A 20424-nucleotide genomic window follows, 5' to 3' on the forward strand; every position below is an offset into this window, starting at 1 on the left:
ATGACCAATGCCATACAAATCCATTGTAGGGCAACTTCTGGTGACCCAACTGTCTGTAGCAGTGGCAGTGTTTTGAAGGTTTGTTTGAATGCAGCCCCAAATTGACTTGGGTTTCTGGAGGCATTTGCAACCGTCCAGTTTGATGTATAGTGGCTACTACAAGTCTCCCACTGTGGGCCATCTATGGGTGATTGTATGAGTCCTAAAAGGTGCCAGAGAATGCTGCAGTTTTAATGTGAGTATGTAGACAAACACAACCCTGGACAGATTTTGGACAGTCCATAGGTTGTTGGATAATAAACAAGCCCACAAGCACCTTTTCCTCTTCCCCTTACACATGCTAAGTTTTTTAATTTGTTAAACCACAATTTCCCGTTAAGTCCAAGCTTGGAAACTGATTTAAGCAACCCCAACAAATCAGGATATAAAATTGCAGGACAAAAGGAGATGGCGAAAGCTTGTATGGCTCATCAGTTTATGATCCAAATGACTAGGGTTTGTTGACCCATCCGAATCAGGCCAATTCAACCTAGTAGATTAATAGTGGTCATAGTAAGTGCTGATGCCAAGTAGCTTGGGGCCCTGGGACACATAGCCAGCCATGTCCTGATGATGCGTTAGGTATAGCATTGCCATCAGTACGGAGGTTTCAAGGGTGGACTTCTAATGCCACCCCAGTCATGGTGCAAAGATGACAAATGTACTAGATAAATGGTGTGAGGATAACCTCAAATCTGCTTAGCAGTAGTGGCAAACTCATATGCTAATACTGTATAAAGTTCCTATGGTCATCATAAGAACTAAGCTAATGATAAATGCACACAATGGACTACCTGACCTGATACAAGTAGAAAACCATACTTCAGCCAGGAAGTGAAAGCATTCAAATTATATTTTGACTCTAAAGGCCCACAGTCAATGTTTTGGCTGATAAATTTCAATTCCCCCAGCTCATAGTTAGGAGAATGGAGGGATAACCTCATTTTCTCATGTCTCTTTCATTCTCCTGCTTCCTCACTAGGAATATCATAGTCCCTCTATCACCAGTCTCACTTTGTCTCTCACCTGTGCAATTAATTAAATGAACTAGCATGTCATTGCAGGGGAAAAGCTTTGCTCCCACAAGCAGAAAGCTAACTCAGGTCCTGATCAAGAGCCCTGCGCAGCAGCTTACCAATGGCATGCACTGTTCCAAACATGCCGTAACTGGGCAGACCACGGCAGCTCCTGGGGGGAAGGGGACTTTCATAAGAGAAGTAGTCCTACAATGGGAGCTGCTGCAGAATCAAGGAGTCCTGTGTCGGACCCCGTGGCCCGACACAGGGCTCAGGATCTAGTGGAGCTGAGCTCTGCTGGTCTCGTCCCCTCCTGCACTGCTCCCTCTTCTGTCATGCCTCCTTCCCACCCTCCCCTGCACCAGAACGTCTTCTCCTTGCCTCCCCACTCACTGAACCGCTGCCCAGTTCAGGCAACCCACCAGGCAGTGGAATGTGGGCCCAGCACCACAGCTGGCCTGATGCAGTCTCCAGCACTGGGTCTGCGGTAATGGTTGCAGACGTGCCTTACGGCATGTTTGCAACAGTGCGTGCTGTTGGTAAGCTGCCACACAGGGCTCTGGACCAGAGTTAGCTTTCTGATTGTAGGAGCAAAGCGTTTTCCCTGCAATGACATGCTAGTTCAATTAAATAATTGTACATTTGTTATCTTTGCACCAGATAGCATTTTTCAGTTGTTTTCAACTGTTCTTGAACTCATAGAGCAGTGATTTTCAACCTTTTTCATCTCATGGCACACTGACAAGTGGCACACTAAAATTGTCAAGGCACACCATCGGTTTTTGGACAATTGACAAGGCACAACTTGCTGCTGGTGGGGGGGGCATATATCTCCAATGGTCCTATGAATAAATGACCCTCCACCAAACTCCCGCGGCACACCTGGGGACCATTCGCGGCACACCAGTGTGCCACAGCACAATGGAATTGAAAATGAAAATATGAAAATGGCTGTCATAGAGAATGGACCTTGAAATGGAAATTGTCTGGACACAAAGGCACCAGCCTTTCTTACTTGATTTCCATACCCCTCCACCAGCTATAGCTCAAAATGCATAAGAAATGAAAGGAGAAAGAACAACTACTGTATATACAAGATAAACTTTCACACTACAATCATTCAGATGCTGCTGCCTGGATCTGAATCCCCTATTTTGGATAAACAAATGCATCCACATCAAAATTTTGCCTGCATTCTGACCAAAGTGATGTTTATGCTTAAAAGCCTATTCTCTTCCAGTAAGAAACAATTGCTTTTTGTATAACAAATCCTTTCTATATTCTTGTATGTATAACAAACAAAAATGTTTGTTTTTTTTGGAAGACTTTATTTAACAAATGGGTTGGAGGGGAGTTATACTAAATAATGAGTATTTCTACTAATTAACAAAAACATCTGGCAGTTCTTCATTATCCTTAAAGATCCCCATCAGGATTGATAGTACAGGAAATAGCACCATGGCAATGGAACAAACATCTTTGTGGCACTCACGTTGCCCCTAAGGATCTGTAGCTTATTAGTTTTCAACATGCTAAAGGTGAAGCGATAATTCTCTTCCATTTGTTATCATGCACAAAGTCCAACTGATGTTCCAGCTATCATATGCCCAGCCTTTTCAGGCCCTAGAGACAGTTTCCTTAATTAGACAGCTGTCTGCTCCCTCACCCAGTGTCATGAGATGAATCTTTGACTAAATAAAGCCTTTAGCAGATCAAACAACAATACATTTGTACATTAATGTGTTACCAGGTATAAAGGAAGTGCTTCAGGTAACCTGTAAATCTAATGGGTATAATATAAATCAGAGGTGATAAGTCAGTAGAAAATAATTTGATTGAACTCTGCCCTCCAAGGCAAAATCCTCCATACATCCCTTAAAGATTAGCTCTTATTGTCTCATTTTGCAGTTCTCAATGTTTTGGTATCTGTAGCCCTTTTCACGTCTAACAATGGTCTCGGGGAGCCCAAAGGCTCCAAGGAGTAAATGCTGGTCTAATTTATAGTACATCACAGAGAGGAGGAGGAGAACGATCACATGTCTGTTTGAATATTTATTCAGTTTCAATGAATTCAATGGGACTTACTCCCAAGACGGTGTACATGGGATGGTTGCCTGAATATTCTGCTAGTATGGTGAGACTAATGTCTTTAAAAGCAAGAGCATGTCATTAGCAGAATGGTCTGTGGCTCTTTTATTCTGATAAAGAGCCTTTCCTTTATGGGGTTACAACCCTGGATGAATTATTTAGCTCCCGAACAATACAGCCTGACTGCAAAATGACTTCCTCTTTTTTAGTCCAAGAGATAGCTCAACTCCATAAACAGGAAGTGAGAGCTCAGCAATTTTTTCATACCATTCTGCTTTTTTGAATTATTAAATTAATGCCAACTGGCTGGCCAGTAACGGCAAGTGGTAAATTTAGCTGCACTGACAACTTTATAGGGGAAACATTGGAGGGGAAAAAAAAACTCTTGCCACTTAGGCTTCTATACAAACAATATCAAATGCCACAATCACTTGGGAACTAAATCTGCAAATAGGTTTTATGCAGCATTCTCTAAATTTTAGAGAGAGAAGTGGGAATTAAGTGCAGAGTTCTTATTCAAAATAATGCAGTCATATTACACATAAGCAGACCTAGTGAGAAGTAACCTCAGAAAAGGTAAGCGTGGAAAAATTCAGACTGTACATATCAACCACATCAAAGTTGCATATAGCATGCAAACGCTCATGTATTTGATTAGTTCCTTTTTTTCTTTTTCATACAAAGGAAGTAACAAAACAATGCTTTTAAGTCTGCAATCCCATAGAGACATTTCTGGGAATATGTTCCATTAAACTCAAAGGGGTGTACTTTTCAGTAGACAGGCATAGGATTGTACTGCCAAAGATGAACACTGACTTTGATGCAGTTGCTGCTGCAGTATGATCAAAGGAAGCCACCCTCTTACATAGCATTTATATCACTTTAGGGTGTTCAAAATGCTTTCCATACAAGATCTAAGAAATTCCTATAACAGTGCTGTAGGATAAGTTAGAAGAGTATCCCAATCAGTTCTTATTTGTATAGAAGCACTCTTTTTTTCTTTTTGTACAGATTTCCATACTATTTCTTATTTTCATTTATTTTACTTATTTATAGTTTTCTCTCCTTTTTCAAGTTTAGTACAAAATAGCAACTCACAATACTGTAGACTCCCACTATGCCTCATGGAGCAGCACAAATCACATGGGTCTGTTTCTACCTCCTTTTGGATCTCAGGTACTCAGAAATGTCATCATTGCTGGGCACCATGGAATCGGGGATTTATGGAGGCAGCTGACTGGCAGCTGATTCAGAACAGGTGAAGGCAGCTGAGAGAGGAAGGGCAGGGTAGAGATGACAGGGAAGCAGTAAGACAAGGATGGAACAAGATGGAGGAGGAGATAGATTGAAGTAAGGAACAGAAGAGGGGAAGCATGAAGGTCATTTGTACTGTACCATTATTGCTATTACTGGATTTTGATTTTTCATCATTATCTACTGTACTTTTAATTGATTTATTATTGAGAGTTTTAATTGTTTTAAACCTTGTAATCTGTTTTATACACAGAAAGGTGGGATATAAATTTCAATACAGGTGGAACCTTGGTATCCACTGATTTGGTATCCACTGATTTGACTCACAACTGATACCGGGGTCCATCTTTAAATGTAGCAAGGGAAAAAACACTGAAATCAAATTTAACAGCACAAAAGTAGAAAATAACTATGTTCATTCCATTATTTCCCCCATCTAATGGCTAAATGCAGTATTAAAGTGTATACCAATGCATTCTGGGGCAGCAATGGAGGAGCAAGAAACCTGGAAGCGGGTCTTTAAAGCTATTTTTCAATTGATTTGGTATCCACTGATTTTTTTTTTTTAACCACTGGGAGTTTTGGAACAGAACCCCAGTGGACGACAAGGTATGACCTGTCAACAGATGACACTTGTAGAGAAGATGTGTTGGGAAGCTTCTGCTGACTACAATTTTCCCATCAGGTGCACAGTACAGGTAACCAACATAGCAAAATATATACATGTTCAATTAGCATGCAGAGTGCATGCTGTTTTTGCACCGAATTGTAGTCTTGAAGTAGGCTCTAAAGCATGATAGTAACAGAGCTGATGAAGGTTTTTTTTAGTAGGAAGGACAGTTTGAGTAGAGGAAAGACACTTTTATTTCTTATTCATTGGTTTTCTGATTGCAATCAAACATTTAAATTAAGATGAAGAGTAATCTGTTTCTAGCACTCTCAGGTCAGATTGGATTGCCTTCTCATCAATATTGCAGTCGGTCAGAGATTAGACTGAAAGTTCATTTGTTCTATAGAAGACAATCACCTTACCTTTTGTAACATTATGTTGCCTTGGTGTGCATTGACATTGTGCTGGCTAATTTCCCTTTTATACTGATATTCATACACTTGATTGGTTATGTTGACAAGCAGAGTGGTTGGGCCAGCCTTGAGCCTCTCACAGGCATAGACAGTTCCATTTTCAAAATCAGATGGTGCCGTAGCATAGCGTAAAATTAATCCCATGATGAGGCCTGAAAATAAAGAATGGAATAGAAAATAAAAAGTGGAAATGCTACAATGCTGCAGTTTTGCAACTTGCAAAATTGGTGCTAAAAACAGAAATGTTTAAATATGCTTAATTTATTCAGCTTCTGCTAAAAGTTAGAATGGCTCAAAATGCCTTTTTGCCTCAGTGCTAGCAATTCTACTCCTTCAACTCTGGATCTGCAGATTTTATCAGGAATTGTCTGCACCTTTTCCAGCCTATATTAATAGTTCCGAGGCCTAGAAACTTGCTATTCTTTAAAAATTGAAACCTGAGACGCAAACAGTGCAATCCTATTCTAGTGCTATCCTGGCGCAAGCAGTCATAAAAGTGCTGTAAAGCATGAAACGATGACTGATGAGCAGCGTCAGCAGGGTGGCATGTGCCGGTCTGCCAGAGCTGCATTCAGACTCTAGGCCACTGGTGCAGATAGGTAAGGAGCTGAATGGCACAGGGCCTGGAAGAGGGTGACAGGAGGGCATTCTGGGGATGGAAAAGAGGCATTTCATGTCAGGGGAGAGAGGAATGGGGATAGAACAACCCCAGGAGGAGGGCCTCCTGGTGCTACACTGGGCTTCCCAGATTTGTGCCAGCTATATAGTGATGATCCGAGTAGCCCTGAGTAGGGCAGGCTGGGGAGTTACTAGGGATAAGGGGAAATATATCCCCTTATTCCAGTGGTTCTTGAACTATTCCGGCTCGCGCCTCTCCTGATCCTTGTAGCCATTGGCCACGGCTCCCCATTACAACACCTCACCTCAGTTACCCCCAAAATGGGGATGATGGTGTTATAATTATACAGGAGAAACAAGGCTGCCAGCACTCTGAGGCTGCAATCCTATCCACACTTACCTGAGAGTAAGCGCCACTGAACAAAATAGGACTTACTTCTGAGTAGACCTGGTTAGGATTGTGCCCTGAGTTTGTTAGCAGCACACCTGGAGGGTTTTGGAAAGGGAGGGGGGAAGTGATTAATTTGCAGGAGGGGAAGACTTTGTTTTGTGTGTATCTGCTAATTGCAAACTGATGCAAACTGAGACCTAGAGACTGTTTGGCTGGAATCCTAACCCCACTTTCCTGGGAGTAAGTCCCATTGAACATAATAGGACTTACTTCTGAGTAGACCTAGCTAGGATTGTGCCTTTTGTCTTACAATAGCAGCCAGCACAGTACCCCCCCCCCCCAAAAGGAGGCAGGAAGAAAAAGGGGAATGGCTAAAAAGGAATGGGGATTTTTAGTTTTAATCAATTTTTGGAGAAAAGCCATCAGGAGTGGCTTTTATTCTTTTTTGAAGGGAGAGGAAAAAGAGAAAGGTGAGGATCCTAGGTTAAGCTGACACAGACCCCAAGCCTATATATGTCTACTCAGAAGAAAGCCCCATTTGAGTCAATGGGGCTTATTCCCAGGAAAGGGTGGAAAGGATTGCATCCACATACAGCAAGATTACAACTCACCCCAAAGTAGATGGGGGCTGCTTACATACATACACCCAACATGCAGATGCCACCCATTCCCCCCAGGCAAGACGGAGGGATGCAGGTTGGGGCATTTGGACATCCCCCCCCTCACTAGGAGCAGGCTGGCTCCTTCCTTCCCAAGCAGCCTTGACCAATCCCAGGATGCCCAGGGTGAGGGGCACACTGGGAAATGTAGTCCTTGGGGCAAGGTTGCACATGTAGGGAGCTCCATGATGAGATGCAGCACCTCTGCCTGCCCAGCCAGCCTTCTCTCCCACCTCCCCCCACCATGTTTCACACTGCCCCAACCACCTCCTTCTCAGCCTTGGAAAAGTAGCAAGTCAGAAGGCAGCATGTGCAGCTGAGCAGAGCAGAGCACCTGCCAGCCACCTCTCTCCTCCGCACTCTTCTCTACTCCAACCTTGACCAATCCCAGGATGCCCAGGGTGAGAGGCACACTGGGAAATGTAGTCCTAGGGGTGAGGTTGCATGTGGAGAGAGCTCCATGAGGAGATGCGGCACCTCTGCCTGCCTGCCCAGCCAGCCTTCTCTCCCACCTTCCCCCACCATGTTTCACACGCCCTCCCAGCCTCATGCTGCCCCACCCACCTCGTTCACAGCTGCAGAAAGGCAGCACATCAGGAGGCAGCACGTGCAGCAGAGCGGCTGCTGGCCACCTCTCTCCCCAAGACGCCTGGCAACGCCCCTGGTGGCTAGCCACGCCTCACTAGGGAAGCGGGACGCACAGATTGAATACCTCAGCCTTATTCCAAGGAGGCCTCAAGTTGCCTCCTAAATTACAATGGATACATGTAGGCCATGTAGTTAGGCTGTGCCAGTGCAGATTAGGATTGAGCTGCCTGGATGTCAACGTCTATACCTTCTGCAACATTCTGTGGTGGTGGGGTTGCATGCTCATAGCCCTGCCTGTACTGAATGTGAAGTAGCAAAGGCACATGTGTTTATGGGGCAGGGGCATGTTATTACTTTTCAGTGGCTTTCTCCACTTGTGTGCTCCTCCTCCTCTAGGCATAAAGGTTAAAAGAAATGTGTTCCCAGTATGGCATGAGAAGAATTCACAACAGGAACTAGTGAGAGGGAAAGAGAAGGAAAGCCACAGAAGGAAAGATCAGCAGTAAAGATGAACTGTATTGCTGATATTGTACTTATGTGAAGCAACCTATAATCACAGACCATCTTTCCTCAGCCACGCAGTTATTAAGTTCCTCAGGATGTAGATAAGCATCTAAATATTCTTAGCTGGCTTTCCGAAGTATGTAGCAAAATGTTTTTAACAAACCTAATAATCACTTCTGTGGCGGAAACAGCCACCCTGCAGCCTTCCTGTGTATGGTGAGAAGGCTAATGTGAGCCTGAAAAGTATGTGTTTTCAGCTGGCTTTTCAGCTCATGATACTGACATTCCTTGTGGGCAGTTTTCAAATCTCTTACTTTCCCCTTTACAGGATAGGCAGGAAAGCTGTGTAGTGACTGTTTCCAATGGAAAAGTTATAATATGGTTCATTTAAAAAAAACCTTTTCGAATGTTTTTAATCCTACTAGCATTACAGCAATTCTCATCATAGCTCATGTTTTCTTAAAATTGCAAAACTCGGGCATGATACAAATTCTTTAATCATTTATCTAAAAGTTTTCAATTACTAAAGGCCATGTCTGCAGCTTCATGGATTCAAAATAAAAAAAGTAGAAGATATCCCTTTAAATAAAGAAAAAGTATTGTTGATGTAAATAAACCTCCGCACCTCTTTTTAGTCATCTATTTATACAAATGTCTGATAAAGATTCAGGGTCCAATCCCATCCAATTTTCTAGTGCCAGTGCAGCCGTGCCAATGGGACATGCACTACATCCTGTGATGGGAAGGTAGCCACAGAGGTTTCCTTAAGTTATGGGAACATTTGTTCCCTCACCTTGCAGTTGCACTGCAGCTGCACTGGTGCTGGAAAATTGGATGGGATTGGGCCCTCAGTTGCCTCTCTTATGGTAGAAGAGTGGGAGACTCATTTTAGCACAGTTGGTATACGTGGCAGTTAAAAGGGGCATAATTACTTTGTGTTCCAGCAGGGTAGAGTATCATAAGTAGCTTCTGATGTGGAAAGATAATGTTCACTAACAGCAGGTTTCACATTTCATTGCGCTTAACAACAACAACAAAAGGATACTGAACAGTAGGACCACATTCTCTCCAATTGTATCTACATGTATCTTCAGTTTTCTCAATATTTATGTTTCATGTTTGGAGCTGTAGTCCACAGCTTAGAGATCTAAGGACATTCCCTGACTCAGAAGCCAACTACTGTACATGTTGCAATTAGAGATGTGTAACAGAGCCTTTATTTTGTTGCTTAAAAAGAAAATAGGAAATGTGTTTTGGGATCCCACCGGGGGAGCCATTGGGATGTGTGTGGTTTGAATCAGAGAAATGGAGGGTGGAGAAAAAAATACACACACTGTTCTAAATTCCTTTTTCTTGAAGTTGCTTTTCTTTTTCAAACAGTGGTACTGAGATTCGGCTACATACGTTGGTGTGTAGTGTATAATTATACTCTTTCTATACACCTTAAAATTCCCATGTTGTGAAGCACAAGATTGCAGCAGTGGACCTAGTGCTTTGTGAATGGGGCAAATGCCCCGGGCACTGAGTCCGCATGCCTTTAGGACCATGCGAAACCTCATTGAGGCTCCCGACATGGTCGGAAAGCCTTAGGAGGCTTCTCTGGTCAGTCCTGGAGCCGCGTGAAGCTCTGTTTCGCTCCAGATAAATGAGGAGGTGGCTTCACACGGGGGGGGGGGCAGCATTGCAGACCTTTGCCAAGCACATGGGGCTGGGTGGGTTCGTCACTGCAAGATCATTCAAAAAGTATCTTTTGAATTATATTGGCATCTTGAGGGTATATCCGCCAGGGAATTGTGGTGTATATTTAGACCAAATATAGGAATCAGAGGGCCAAAGACTCTTAGGAATAAGAATTTAGCTGCTGGATAGGCTTATCAGTTATAGAATTTAATGCCCCAGTTTCCTTCGAATTCAATTTCCTTGTTTCAGCAAACAGACTGCCTTTTTAAAATCTCCTGTGTTCTAAAGTCTCATTCTGTTCTGGGATGGACTAGCTTGTAAATAATCCAGTACATTCCGAAATACAGGTTTGGATCAAATAATAGATTTGACGTCAAAACTCCAGTCTTTATGCATGAGAAGAAATCAGGCATTTAAAATGCCAACATTCAAAAGTCAATGCTGGGGGAGCACAAGATCATAAGAACCCTGCAGGATCCAGTCTGTTGCCCATCTAGCCAACATTCTGTTTCCCACAGTGGCCAACCAAATCATTGCAATCATTAGCCTCAACATACTTCGAAAGCTCAAGCATGACCGTACCGAGTTTGAATTCATTACTAATGGATGTTGAAGACAAGATTGGGAGTAGTTTCCTTTCTCCATAATACATGGTTATGCTATGCCAATGTGTAGTGTACTTCACTAGTGCCAATGTGTAGTGCCAATAGTGCCATATTGCCAATGTAGTGCCATATATGTAGTGCCAATGTAGTGCCATATGTAGTGCCATAGTGCCAATGTGTAGTGTACTTCACTAGTAGTGAAGTAGCTATTAAATGACTGTAATGAGAGTGGGACACACTTATTCTGATTGGATCCTGAATTCATTTGCACATTAAGACGTATTGAAAGTGGTCTGCAACAAAGACAATAGATGAGAGGCTTGAGGTATGGCAGATGCTGATAATCAATATTGTCAGTTTGCTAATGGAGTTCTTGACCTTGTGCAGCCCCCAAAGGAGCAAAATATAGACACACTTCAGTCCCAGAATTAAAAAATTAATGGGAGCCACATATGTGAGTATGCCAGAGGCAGTTACTGCAGCATCACCTCTAATTCTGTGAACATGACCAGCTAGACAAATGATTACATTTAAAAATAATTTTTAACCATACATCACACCACTAAAGATGTTATTTTAGATATCAGGCTAACTGAAGTTCAGGCACCTACTTCAAACTGCAGGTGGGAGCTTGCCCTCCCTGAATGTGGAACCCTAACCCACAGGCTCCAAAGCCAGTCCCACATAATGGGAAGAGGGTACTCCATAAGTTGCACAGTTATCACCTTTGGCCCTTTCTCTTTCTCAGCCACAGGCAGATTTTAGACCTGAGATTTCTCTCATTATGAGTGTGCAACACCTGATTTTCAAGCTCGGCCCCTTTCTAATCCCATTGGAATCCATTATTTTAATTTAAGTACTGTCAGTTCTACAGTCCTTGATATTCCCTATTAGAGCAAAACCTCTCATAACTCAAGGGACCCATTTCAAGAAGTTGAGCACTGCGCGTAACTGCACTACAGAGTGTATCATTACACTATGGAAAGAAGCTGGAAGCAAATTACTCTACAGGAAACATAAGATGACTGGCCCAAGATGAAGCACTTCCATTGGATAGAAAAGCTGTCGATCATACCGAAGCAGTAATATGGAAAGTATTACTGTGTTTTTATTGCTTTCATTCTGGATTGTATTTGTTACCTGGAGTATAAAATTAAAATTCCCAAATAAAATACTACAGTTCAAGAAAATTTAGTCCAGAGCTGATGACTTACTGAATTTTTAAAAATACAACTGAATCTCTCATAATTAAATTTATAAGGGTGAGTTGACACACTAGCACCTTGTGGATTGGGAAAGAGCTACAATGTAGATTTCAGCTATTGGAACCATGGTTCTGGTTTGACCATTGCAGGGTAGGAAAAGAGCCTACATGAAAAGGGACCCTAAATTGCTTCTGCCTCCATCCCATGATCTTTGGACCTATGTGTGGGCAAGCGAGTGCTGTCTGGTAGAACACTATTCATCATATGCACAATTAAAACATTCATGTATTATATTTTATGCCATCAGCAGAACGATTCTAGAAAATATAATGCATTGCCTGAAAGCAGCCTAATGCAAAGCCTGACAGCATCCTCTTGGTGAATGCAAGTGGAAATGTTTGTTGTCAGACACACACACAAAATTAAGAGGCTAATAGTCCAATTCTAAAGGTGGTACTGCCACTAGGTGCAGGGGCACCAAAGCAGGTACCGCTGCAGCCTGCGGCCCTGCAGCAGCCACCAGAGGTCTTCTCAGACCACAAGCTCCGCAATGGGGCTTCTCAAGTCTGTGCTGGCTATTTTGCTGGCACAGACTTGAAAACCTCTGTGTTGGACCTACTAGCCTGACACAAAATTCAGGACCAGCGGACAACACCCCTCCTGTCCCAGTTCCTCCGCCTACCCCAGAACACCTCCCTCTGCCTGAAGGCCCTCACCTCTAGTTCTTATCTAGCTCCAGGTGGTGTCCAGCTGGTGCTGGACTCAGCACTGACTGGTGCTGGGCTGGTGCTGTCTCAGCACAGGGTGTCGCAGGTGTGCTGTATGGTATATTTGTGACACTCAGTGCCGGTGGTGCGCTTGTACTGCGGGCAATAAAGAGCTCAGGATTGGGCTCCAAGAAAACATCTTTATACTAAAGCCAGCTAAACTATGTTAAAGCATGAGATGACAAAGGGCCTCCTTGCCACAACAACCTGATATTTTCTATGCTTTAAGGGTGCAATCCTAACCCCTCTTGCAGCTCTGAGGTAAAGGAACAAACATTCTCTTTCTTGAGAAGTAAGATGATTACTGGGCTGGGGCACCTTCCTTATGAGGAAAGACTACGGCGTTTGGGCCTCTTCAACCTAGAAAAGAGGCGCCTGAGGGGAGACATGATTGAGACACACAAAATTATGCACAGGAAGGACAGAGTGGCTAGAGAGATGCTCTTTACACTCTCACATAACACCAGAACCAGGGGACAGCCACTAAAATTGAGTGTTGGGAGAGTTAGAACAGACAAAAGAAAATATTTCTTTACTCAGCATGTGGTTGGTCTGTGGAACTCTTTGCCACAGGATGTGGTGATGGCGTCTGGCCTGGACACCTTTAAAAGGGGATTGGACAAGTTTCTGGAGGAAAAATCCATTACGGGTTACTAGCCATGATGTGTATGTGCAACCTCCTGATTTTAGAAGTGGGCTATGTCAGAATGCCAGATGCAAGGGAGGGCACCAGGATGAGGTCTCTTGTTATCTGGTGTGCTCCCTGGGGCATTTGGTGGGCTGCTGCGAGATACAGGAAGCTGGACTACATGGGCCTATGGCCTGATCCAGTGGGGCTGTTCTTATGTTCTTAAGGCCTCTGTGAGTGCCACCCAACTCCAGAATGCAACACACATCTCATTGGCACAGCTATGCCAGTGCTGGAAAGTTGGTTAGTATTTGGGCCTAAGTTAAGTTGATGAGTTTTGAACTGGAAGACCTGGGTTCATTCCAAGTAACCCAGAAGGTCTAATTTAAAGTACTTGAAAAAAGCCCATGAGGATAATTAATGTATGTTTTAACAGTCTTGGATGCTAGTAGGCAAACAATGTGTGCATGTGTGATTCTCACCTTATCCAATACTCACTTGGGTCTCTGCTCTACATTTTTTCCATACCAACAAACTCCTAGCATGTAATCACAGTGAACAATATGCATGCAGATTTATATCTCTACTAATAAGATGGTTTACCTCTAATTTTCTGATTGCAAAGACAGGCATATGTTACTGCCCAACTGTCAGATGGCAAGAAATGATTTGCAGATGTATTTCTTCATCTTGACTAGGACTAAGATCAAGCATTGCATTTTAAAAGAAAAGTTTAACTCCTTGATGCTGGCTTTGTGGTTGATCAGTTACAGATTTGAGCTTTGCCACATGCTTTCCTTCCTGTTTCAAAGTTCTAAGTGCACTCAAACCACGTATTTACTGTTAAGTAGTGCATTCTACAGAAGATGCTTACCAATCTGTAAGAACATATCTTTGCTTACAATCTGCAGGTTCATTCATATCTATGACGGTGGAGATATTTGTTCAGCTATCTGTCATATAGAATGAACCCATGATTTTGCAGTCTGTGCCTGCTATTTATGGCCCAATCTCATCCTGGCCCTACAGCAGCATATCACAAGATCTACCGCGATATGTCTGTTATGATGGCACAAATGGTGGGCTTCTATCAGGTCGTGTAATTGCCCAGCATGTACACAGTGAGCACAATTGCCCAGCATGTAATTAACCTGTGGAACTCCTTGCCACAGGATGTGGTGATGGCATCTAGCCTAGATGCCTTTAAGAGGGGATTGGACAAATTTCTGGAGGAAAAGTCCATCACAGGTTACTAGCCCTGATGGGTATGTGCTACCTCCTTATTATAGATGTGGGCCACTGTGATATGCAGGAGCTGGACTAGATGGACCATTGGCCTGATCCAGCGGGCTCTTCTTATGTTCTTATGTTCCTATGTTCCAGCCGCTCATACAGCCAGCCAGCCACCCAGCCAGAACTCTACAGGCTGAGGGAAGCAGCACAAAGATGTTAATGTATGAGTTATTTTTTCTAAACGAAAACCTCAGTATTCAGGTTAAATTGCTGCATTGGCACTTTGCGATAAATAAGTGAGTTTTGGGTTGCAGTTTGGGCACTTGGTCTCTAAAAGGTTTGCCATCACTGGCCTATGGCCTGATCCAGTGGGGCTGTTCTTATGTTCACAGTGGAGGGGACTGATATTACAGGTCTGAGCTATAAATGTAGCAAATTTATCTCTTCCGATTATATATGGGTAAATCCAAGCTGCAAAATTCAGATTCAGGCATCCTGTTCTTCAAAAATATGACAGCAGCAAGCATGGTTTGGGATACCTTCTGCATATACACTTATCGGGCTGCATTCAGGAACAACTCATATTATAGCCGGAGTGCAATGAGATTTAATTGATAAAATCACCCTTGTAAAAAAGAAAAGAAAAGAAAAGAAGGCCAGTGTTAACAGTTGCACACAATGATGACATTATCTAACAGAGTTCACCCGTATTTCAGAAAGACTGCAAAACGGGAATGTGGGTGTAATGCCAGCCACTGTAAATAGGTTTTAGAACTCAAAAAGAAAAATGAAAATAAACAAGCCAAAATGGCCCAAAGCAATTCTTTATGATGGCACAAATTCAAACATTCCATCAAGTCAACTGATAGACTTGAGTCAGGAATGACGAAGTACAAGACATAAAATAGATGATGCCTTTGATGAAACCAACTGTCAAGAGAGAATTCAAGCAGAATAAAAATTACAATGAGAGGGATAAATACTAGATCCTGAATTAGGAGAGACATGAAATATGTCATGTCTTGACACAAAACATTCGTGCTTGAGAACAATTCCCGCAATTTCACAGATAGCACTCCAGAGTACGTGTACTGTAGATAGCAGGCTTCAGCTACAATTCCACTCCCTACCACAATCACGGACAGAGAGACGTGCCCAACGGCTGCCATAGAATTCTAGTATAACCTGCCACCATCTTGCCTGGCACCCCGTGATGTGAACCTGGTGAACTATAAATTGCTTCTTGTATTATCCTGTGAGTCTGAAGAAGTGCAGGGTGCTGAAAAGTGAATTGTGGGGCTCTGCTAGAAATTCATGACCTGCAGGTGTCAGGGGAGTGGCAGACTTGAGGTACCAGCTGCAGACAGAGGCTGCTTCCCTATTCACCTGGCTCCTTCCTCATGCCATCCCTAAACAAATTGGATGTGCACAGGCAGTCTGAAAAGGCAGCAGCGATCTGCTTCCTTATCCACTCACCTTGCCCCTTCCCTGCAGTCCCTTTAAACTAAACAGGAATTACAGAATACACTGGGAGTTTCTTGTATGACCCACACTTTTGGGGATGCCCAGAGGCAGTATTAGCAGTAGGTCATGGGTGATGTCAGACTGGTGATGTCAGGCATGGGTGATGTTAGGCAGTGGATTCAGGTGGGCTAGTCCTGGAAGGTCCACCCTATGGTAGCCATCATGCACCTCTCTCTCTCTCTGGAGTAAAATTGTAACCCTGAGTACCAAATGTAAGGGAAAAAAATCAAAAATATTTGCCTTCCTTGCCTCTGTATGTGGCCAGTAAGCTCTGCATTACATAGTTCAAACAATTCAATTCTGTTATTGAATTGAATAACAGAATTCAATTTGTTATTCTTGAACATTTTTGCCTTTTTTGGAATCTGTAACTTGAAACCAACCAATCAAATGTTTGTAAAGCTATCTCTAGCTAATCCTGAGAAAGCCCCATCTCTGATGTCACACACCAACCAGTGAGAAGTGTAAGACTCCTCAAACAAAGGAGCCAGAATAGAATATAAGCAGGAGGGTCAGACTGGGAAAATTGCTCTCTCTTCTCTTTGGACAAGGAGTCCCTGAGAAGCCCGTTGCTGGCAACGAAATAAAGCTTGCAGACAATCACCACTCTTGCCTACTGAGTTTGCTTTTGAACTTTGCTTTTGACCTTGCAACACATTTACAGGATTTCAAGGCTCCCACCCCCAAAGCCCTACTCTGCAAGATCCAAAAGAGCTGGATCTGTGTGCTCAGTTAAAAAAAAATTGGGGTGGAGTTCTTTTCTTAGGAGAATGCAGTTTTGGAGTATGGTTTGCATAGGGAACTATACAGAAGAACCATGGACAGCACTGGATAAAAGCTCCACGCTCATTCCCAGTGGTTCATGTCTGAACCACTTCCGATTCAGAAATATGGAAACACCTTGAATTTTTCTGAAGGCATTTGTCTATGTTTGGAGGCCTAAGAGGCTGCTACAATGCAACTTTGGGAATGGTGCACAAATGAACTACTGAGAAGAAACTGATTTATTTTTCAATTTGTGGAATGCTGACAATAAAACCTGGGTAAACACTCTAATGGTTAAAGCCACATCAGGGTGGCTGCAGTTGATGTAACAACCAACAGCCCAATTCTGAGCTGCGTGGCACACAGGGCCACCACAGCACTGAAAATGGCTACCGCGGCATCCTGAGCGCAACCAGGCAGCCGTTGGCAGCTCCTTGGATGAAGGGGACATTTGTCCCTTTCCCCTGCATAAGGAAAGTAGCCCCACAGTGAGGCTACCTGATTCTGCGGCAGCTCTGGAGCTGCTGCAGAAACAAAGAGTTCCGTCTCAGGCCGTGCACCCTGACACGGAGCTCAGGATTCAATGCAGCAGAGTTCCACCGGTCCCACCCTCCTTCCACCCCTCTCCCTCCCCCCCGGAGCACCTCCTCTCCACCCTCTTCCTGCCCTTCCCACACTTCCCCCATCCCGGAACACCTCCTCCCCTCCTCGCCCAACACCCTGCTATTTCTCTGCCACCCAGTGGTTTGGGTGACCATGGAGCGGCAGAGCACTAGCCCAGCACCAGCTGGTGTTGGGCTAGCTCCAGTGCTTTACAGCACTTTTGCTACAGTGCACACGGGTGGTGAGCCAGCATGCACTGTTTAGGATTGGCCCCCAAATCAGTATTTTTAAGAGAAGCAAAGCTTAACAAATGCTGGTAGGGATCTGAATCCCTAATGCATGAACACTGATGTTTTTGTTAAAACTGCAGAGTACCTCTAGGGCTGTGGTTTCCAAACTCTCCAGGAGTTTGAAACCCTCAGTAAGTCTTTGCAGGGGCGGGGGGGGGGGGGGAGGCTGCAGGGGCAGGGGGAAGGCAGCGACACGATCCCCAGGATCTCATCGCTCAGGGGGCTGCAGGGACTGGGATGCTCTCACCAGTCCCTGCAGCAACCATCCCGGTATGCAAGGAGCCCTGCGTGAGCACCTGCAGAGCGCCCCAGGTCAGGGAAAGGGAGAGTGGAGTGATCTGCTCTGCCTCTGCAAAAGCAGAGGCCAGGACCCACGGGCTAGGGTGTCGTGATGCCCCAGTTTGAATACCACTGCTGTAGGGTTTAAGTATAATGTACAATCCATAAACTACTGGATTATGTCTGCTTCACTAGGCTGATTGAGACTATGGGGGTGTGAACACCATATTGTTATTCGCAAAAGTTTTTTTTGTCCCAAAAGTTAAATGCACATAACAGCAAATGCAAACATATACAAACAAGGTATAAATCCACATTGCAATGTGATATACCGCACATTAATTACACAGCGTGTTGTTTCTTAGCAGCAAGGTTCACGAAAAGTTCTTACATGTGGCTTACATATGAAAGTCAGGAAACCCACAAAAAGAAAAATGTAAACTAGAGGAGACAAGATGGGGTAAAACACCAATGACAGCGTTGCGGGATTTTCATCTTTCACAAGCTGCTTTTCTAGAGCACAGCAGAAACAACACAAATCTTCAATTTGCTTAATCGACATCAGACAGTGTGACAGCCCTGGGAGAATTCCCTCAAGTTCTGATAAAGTCCCAATGTGCTGCCATCTGGTATTGTGATAGATTTCACCTAATACTATTCACCATAAGCTTAAGAAACATAATCACTTGAAAACAGGCTGGTGCTCTCAGGAAATAAACAAGTATTTTGCAGTTCTGATATGCCCACTGAAGCCCATTAGGTTGGCGGTGTGCTCATGACATTTACTTCCTTGACAAGTTATCCTCTAGTTGTTCCATGAGAGAGAGAGAGAGAGAGAGGATGGATGGATTGTATTTGTCATTTTGCTGCACAGTTCAATGAGCTTATGACTTTTTCCTTGTTCGGGGCTCTGTCAGCACTTGAGCTCAAGTGTCCAATTATACACATCATGCAACAAGTTTAAAATGCCAAGGCACAGCTTTCGCTGAAACACTCACCATAGACCATAGCGCCTCCCGTTTCATGCAGAAAGCGGAATCGGTGGTTTTTGAACAGCCAGATGGTGAGTATGGTAAGGATGAGCAAAAAGTTAAAGACCAGCAGCTCCACAGCACCCTGATGATAAAACTGGTCCTGATCTTTCACTGGTCCTGGTTTCCTTAGCTTCTCCATTTCATTTCTGTTGATTTGCTCTGCTCTGAGAATAAATTGCAAAAAGCAAAACTAAAGAAAGCTGCACACATTTAAGTCTGCTTTGGAAGAAGGAAGTCTAGACAGCCCTGAGATGCACAACAAACACATCTGCTTTATTTGCAGTCTCTCGGCAAACTGCCACAGCTCAAAACTCAGCTGGATTCTGGTTACAACTTCCTGTTTCCCTCTTAAAGCTGTCCTGCCTCATTTTTTATCTTGAGGTTGCATTACTGTAATTTTTTCTACTCAGGCATTTGTTGCTAGTATTCCACACTGCAAAGGGTATTGTTCCCCCCCCCCCAAAAAAAAACCCAGTTTCATGCACAAAGAATGTGATGATGGTCAAATACATTGCATTAATTCTTTGCAAGTAAAAAAAAAAGATCACTTGCCCCACTAAATTCAATCAGCATAAAAAGAACAAACACTCTGGAATAACTTCATGGCATAAAGATAGGATTTAAGAAATATTTTTGGGCTTTGTACAGCCATTTGCAATGACCTTTGCACCGAAGTTAAAACCACTGAATTAAAATGACCACAGGGATATATTGGCCTGACATACCAAGGAGCTATGTTCTGGGCAACCTTCTCAGGGGTTTCTTAAGGAGACAATAGATAATGGCCAATAAGGTCCTTTTGAAAAACAGCTAGGCTTTCAATTTGAATTGCTCACTGCAGTGTGTAGCAGCAATGGTGTAGCTAGGGCATTTGAGGGGGGGTGTAACCCTCTCTATACAATGCCCCTCCCCTATTTTAACACCCCCTCCTCTTTGCAAGGTGCCCCTCCTGCCCAGTTCTCTGAGAAGCCATGCAGCCCTCTGTTGCCTCCTCAACTCTCCCCCCCCCATTTGCTGTTCCTTTCCCTATGTGTTTACAACTATCAAACTGCTGCACCAGTTAATAACAAAGCTGGGACATCCCAGGGCACTGCTGCTTCCCTACTGAACTCTTTTTCCCCCCCAGTAAGCCTCACTCACCTCCAAATACCACTGTGGTACAACACCATAGAGTGAACTGACTCAGCCCTCATAAGTAGCCAGCAGAAATGTGCACAGTTGCTCTTCTCCCCATGCCCCACAAGCCTTTTGTGTCCGTCATTTTCCAGTCCACTTCACACAGGCTCTAAGTTTGCTCCAATGGGAAAGTGGTGGGGGGATGGAGTTTCCAAGTTGGGTGGTTGCTCTCTTCTGCTCTGGGTGCTGGCCATTGGTACAGCACAGAAGCCACTCACTGTGTGTGTAGTAATAGTTGTGGCAGAGGCCCACTGCCCTTCGGTGGTGATGGCAGGGGATGGAGGAGGTTCAGTAGGCCACTGTTGCCCCCACATGGCTTCTGGCCACAGCCCACCAAATAGTGGATAGTATGACCTGGGCCTCTGTTGGCCCAGGTCATAAACTGACAGCTCCCA

The 20424-nt window shown here is 43.9% G+C and overlaps 1 protein-coding gene across 1 annotated transcript in view; it reads right to left on the reverse strand.

Annotated features, from left to right (window-relative positions):
* The window catches only part of SLC9A9 (solute carrier family 9 member A9), a 294081-nt gene extending 275037 nt beyond the window's left edge, over nt 1–19044 (reverse strand). The window contains exons 1-2 of the mRNA XM_066618996.1: nt 18818–19044; nt 5430–5632 (exon numbers count right to left, since the gene is read on the reverse strand). Of these exons, the coding sequence (XP_066475093.1) occupies nt 5430–5632; nt 18818–18992 (378 nt within the window). The 5' untranslated portion in view covers nt 18993–19044. The remainder of the gene's footprint in view (nt 1–5429; nt 5633–18817) is intronic.
* Between the last annotated feature and the right edge of the window lie 1380 nt (nt 19045–20424).

Source organism: Tiliqua scincoides, chromosome 3 (assembly GCF_035046505.1).
Source record: "Tiliqua scincoides isolate rTilSci1 chromosome 3, rTilSci1.hap2, whole genome shotgun sequence".
Taxonomy (NCBI): domain Eukaryota; kingdom Metazoa; phylum Chordata; class Lepidosauria; order Squamata; family Scincidae; genus Tiliqua; species Tiliqua scincoides.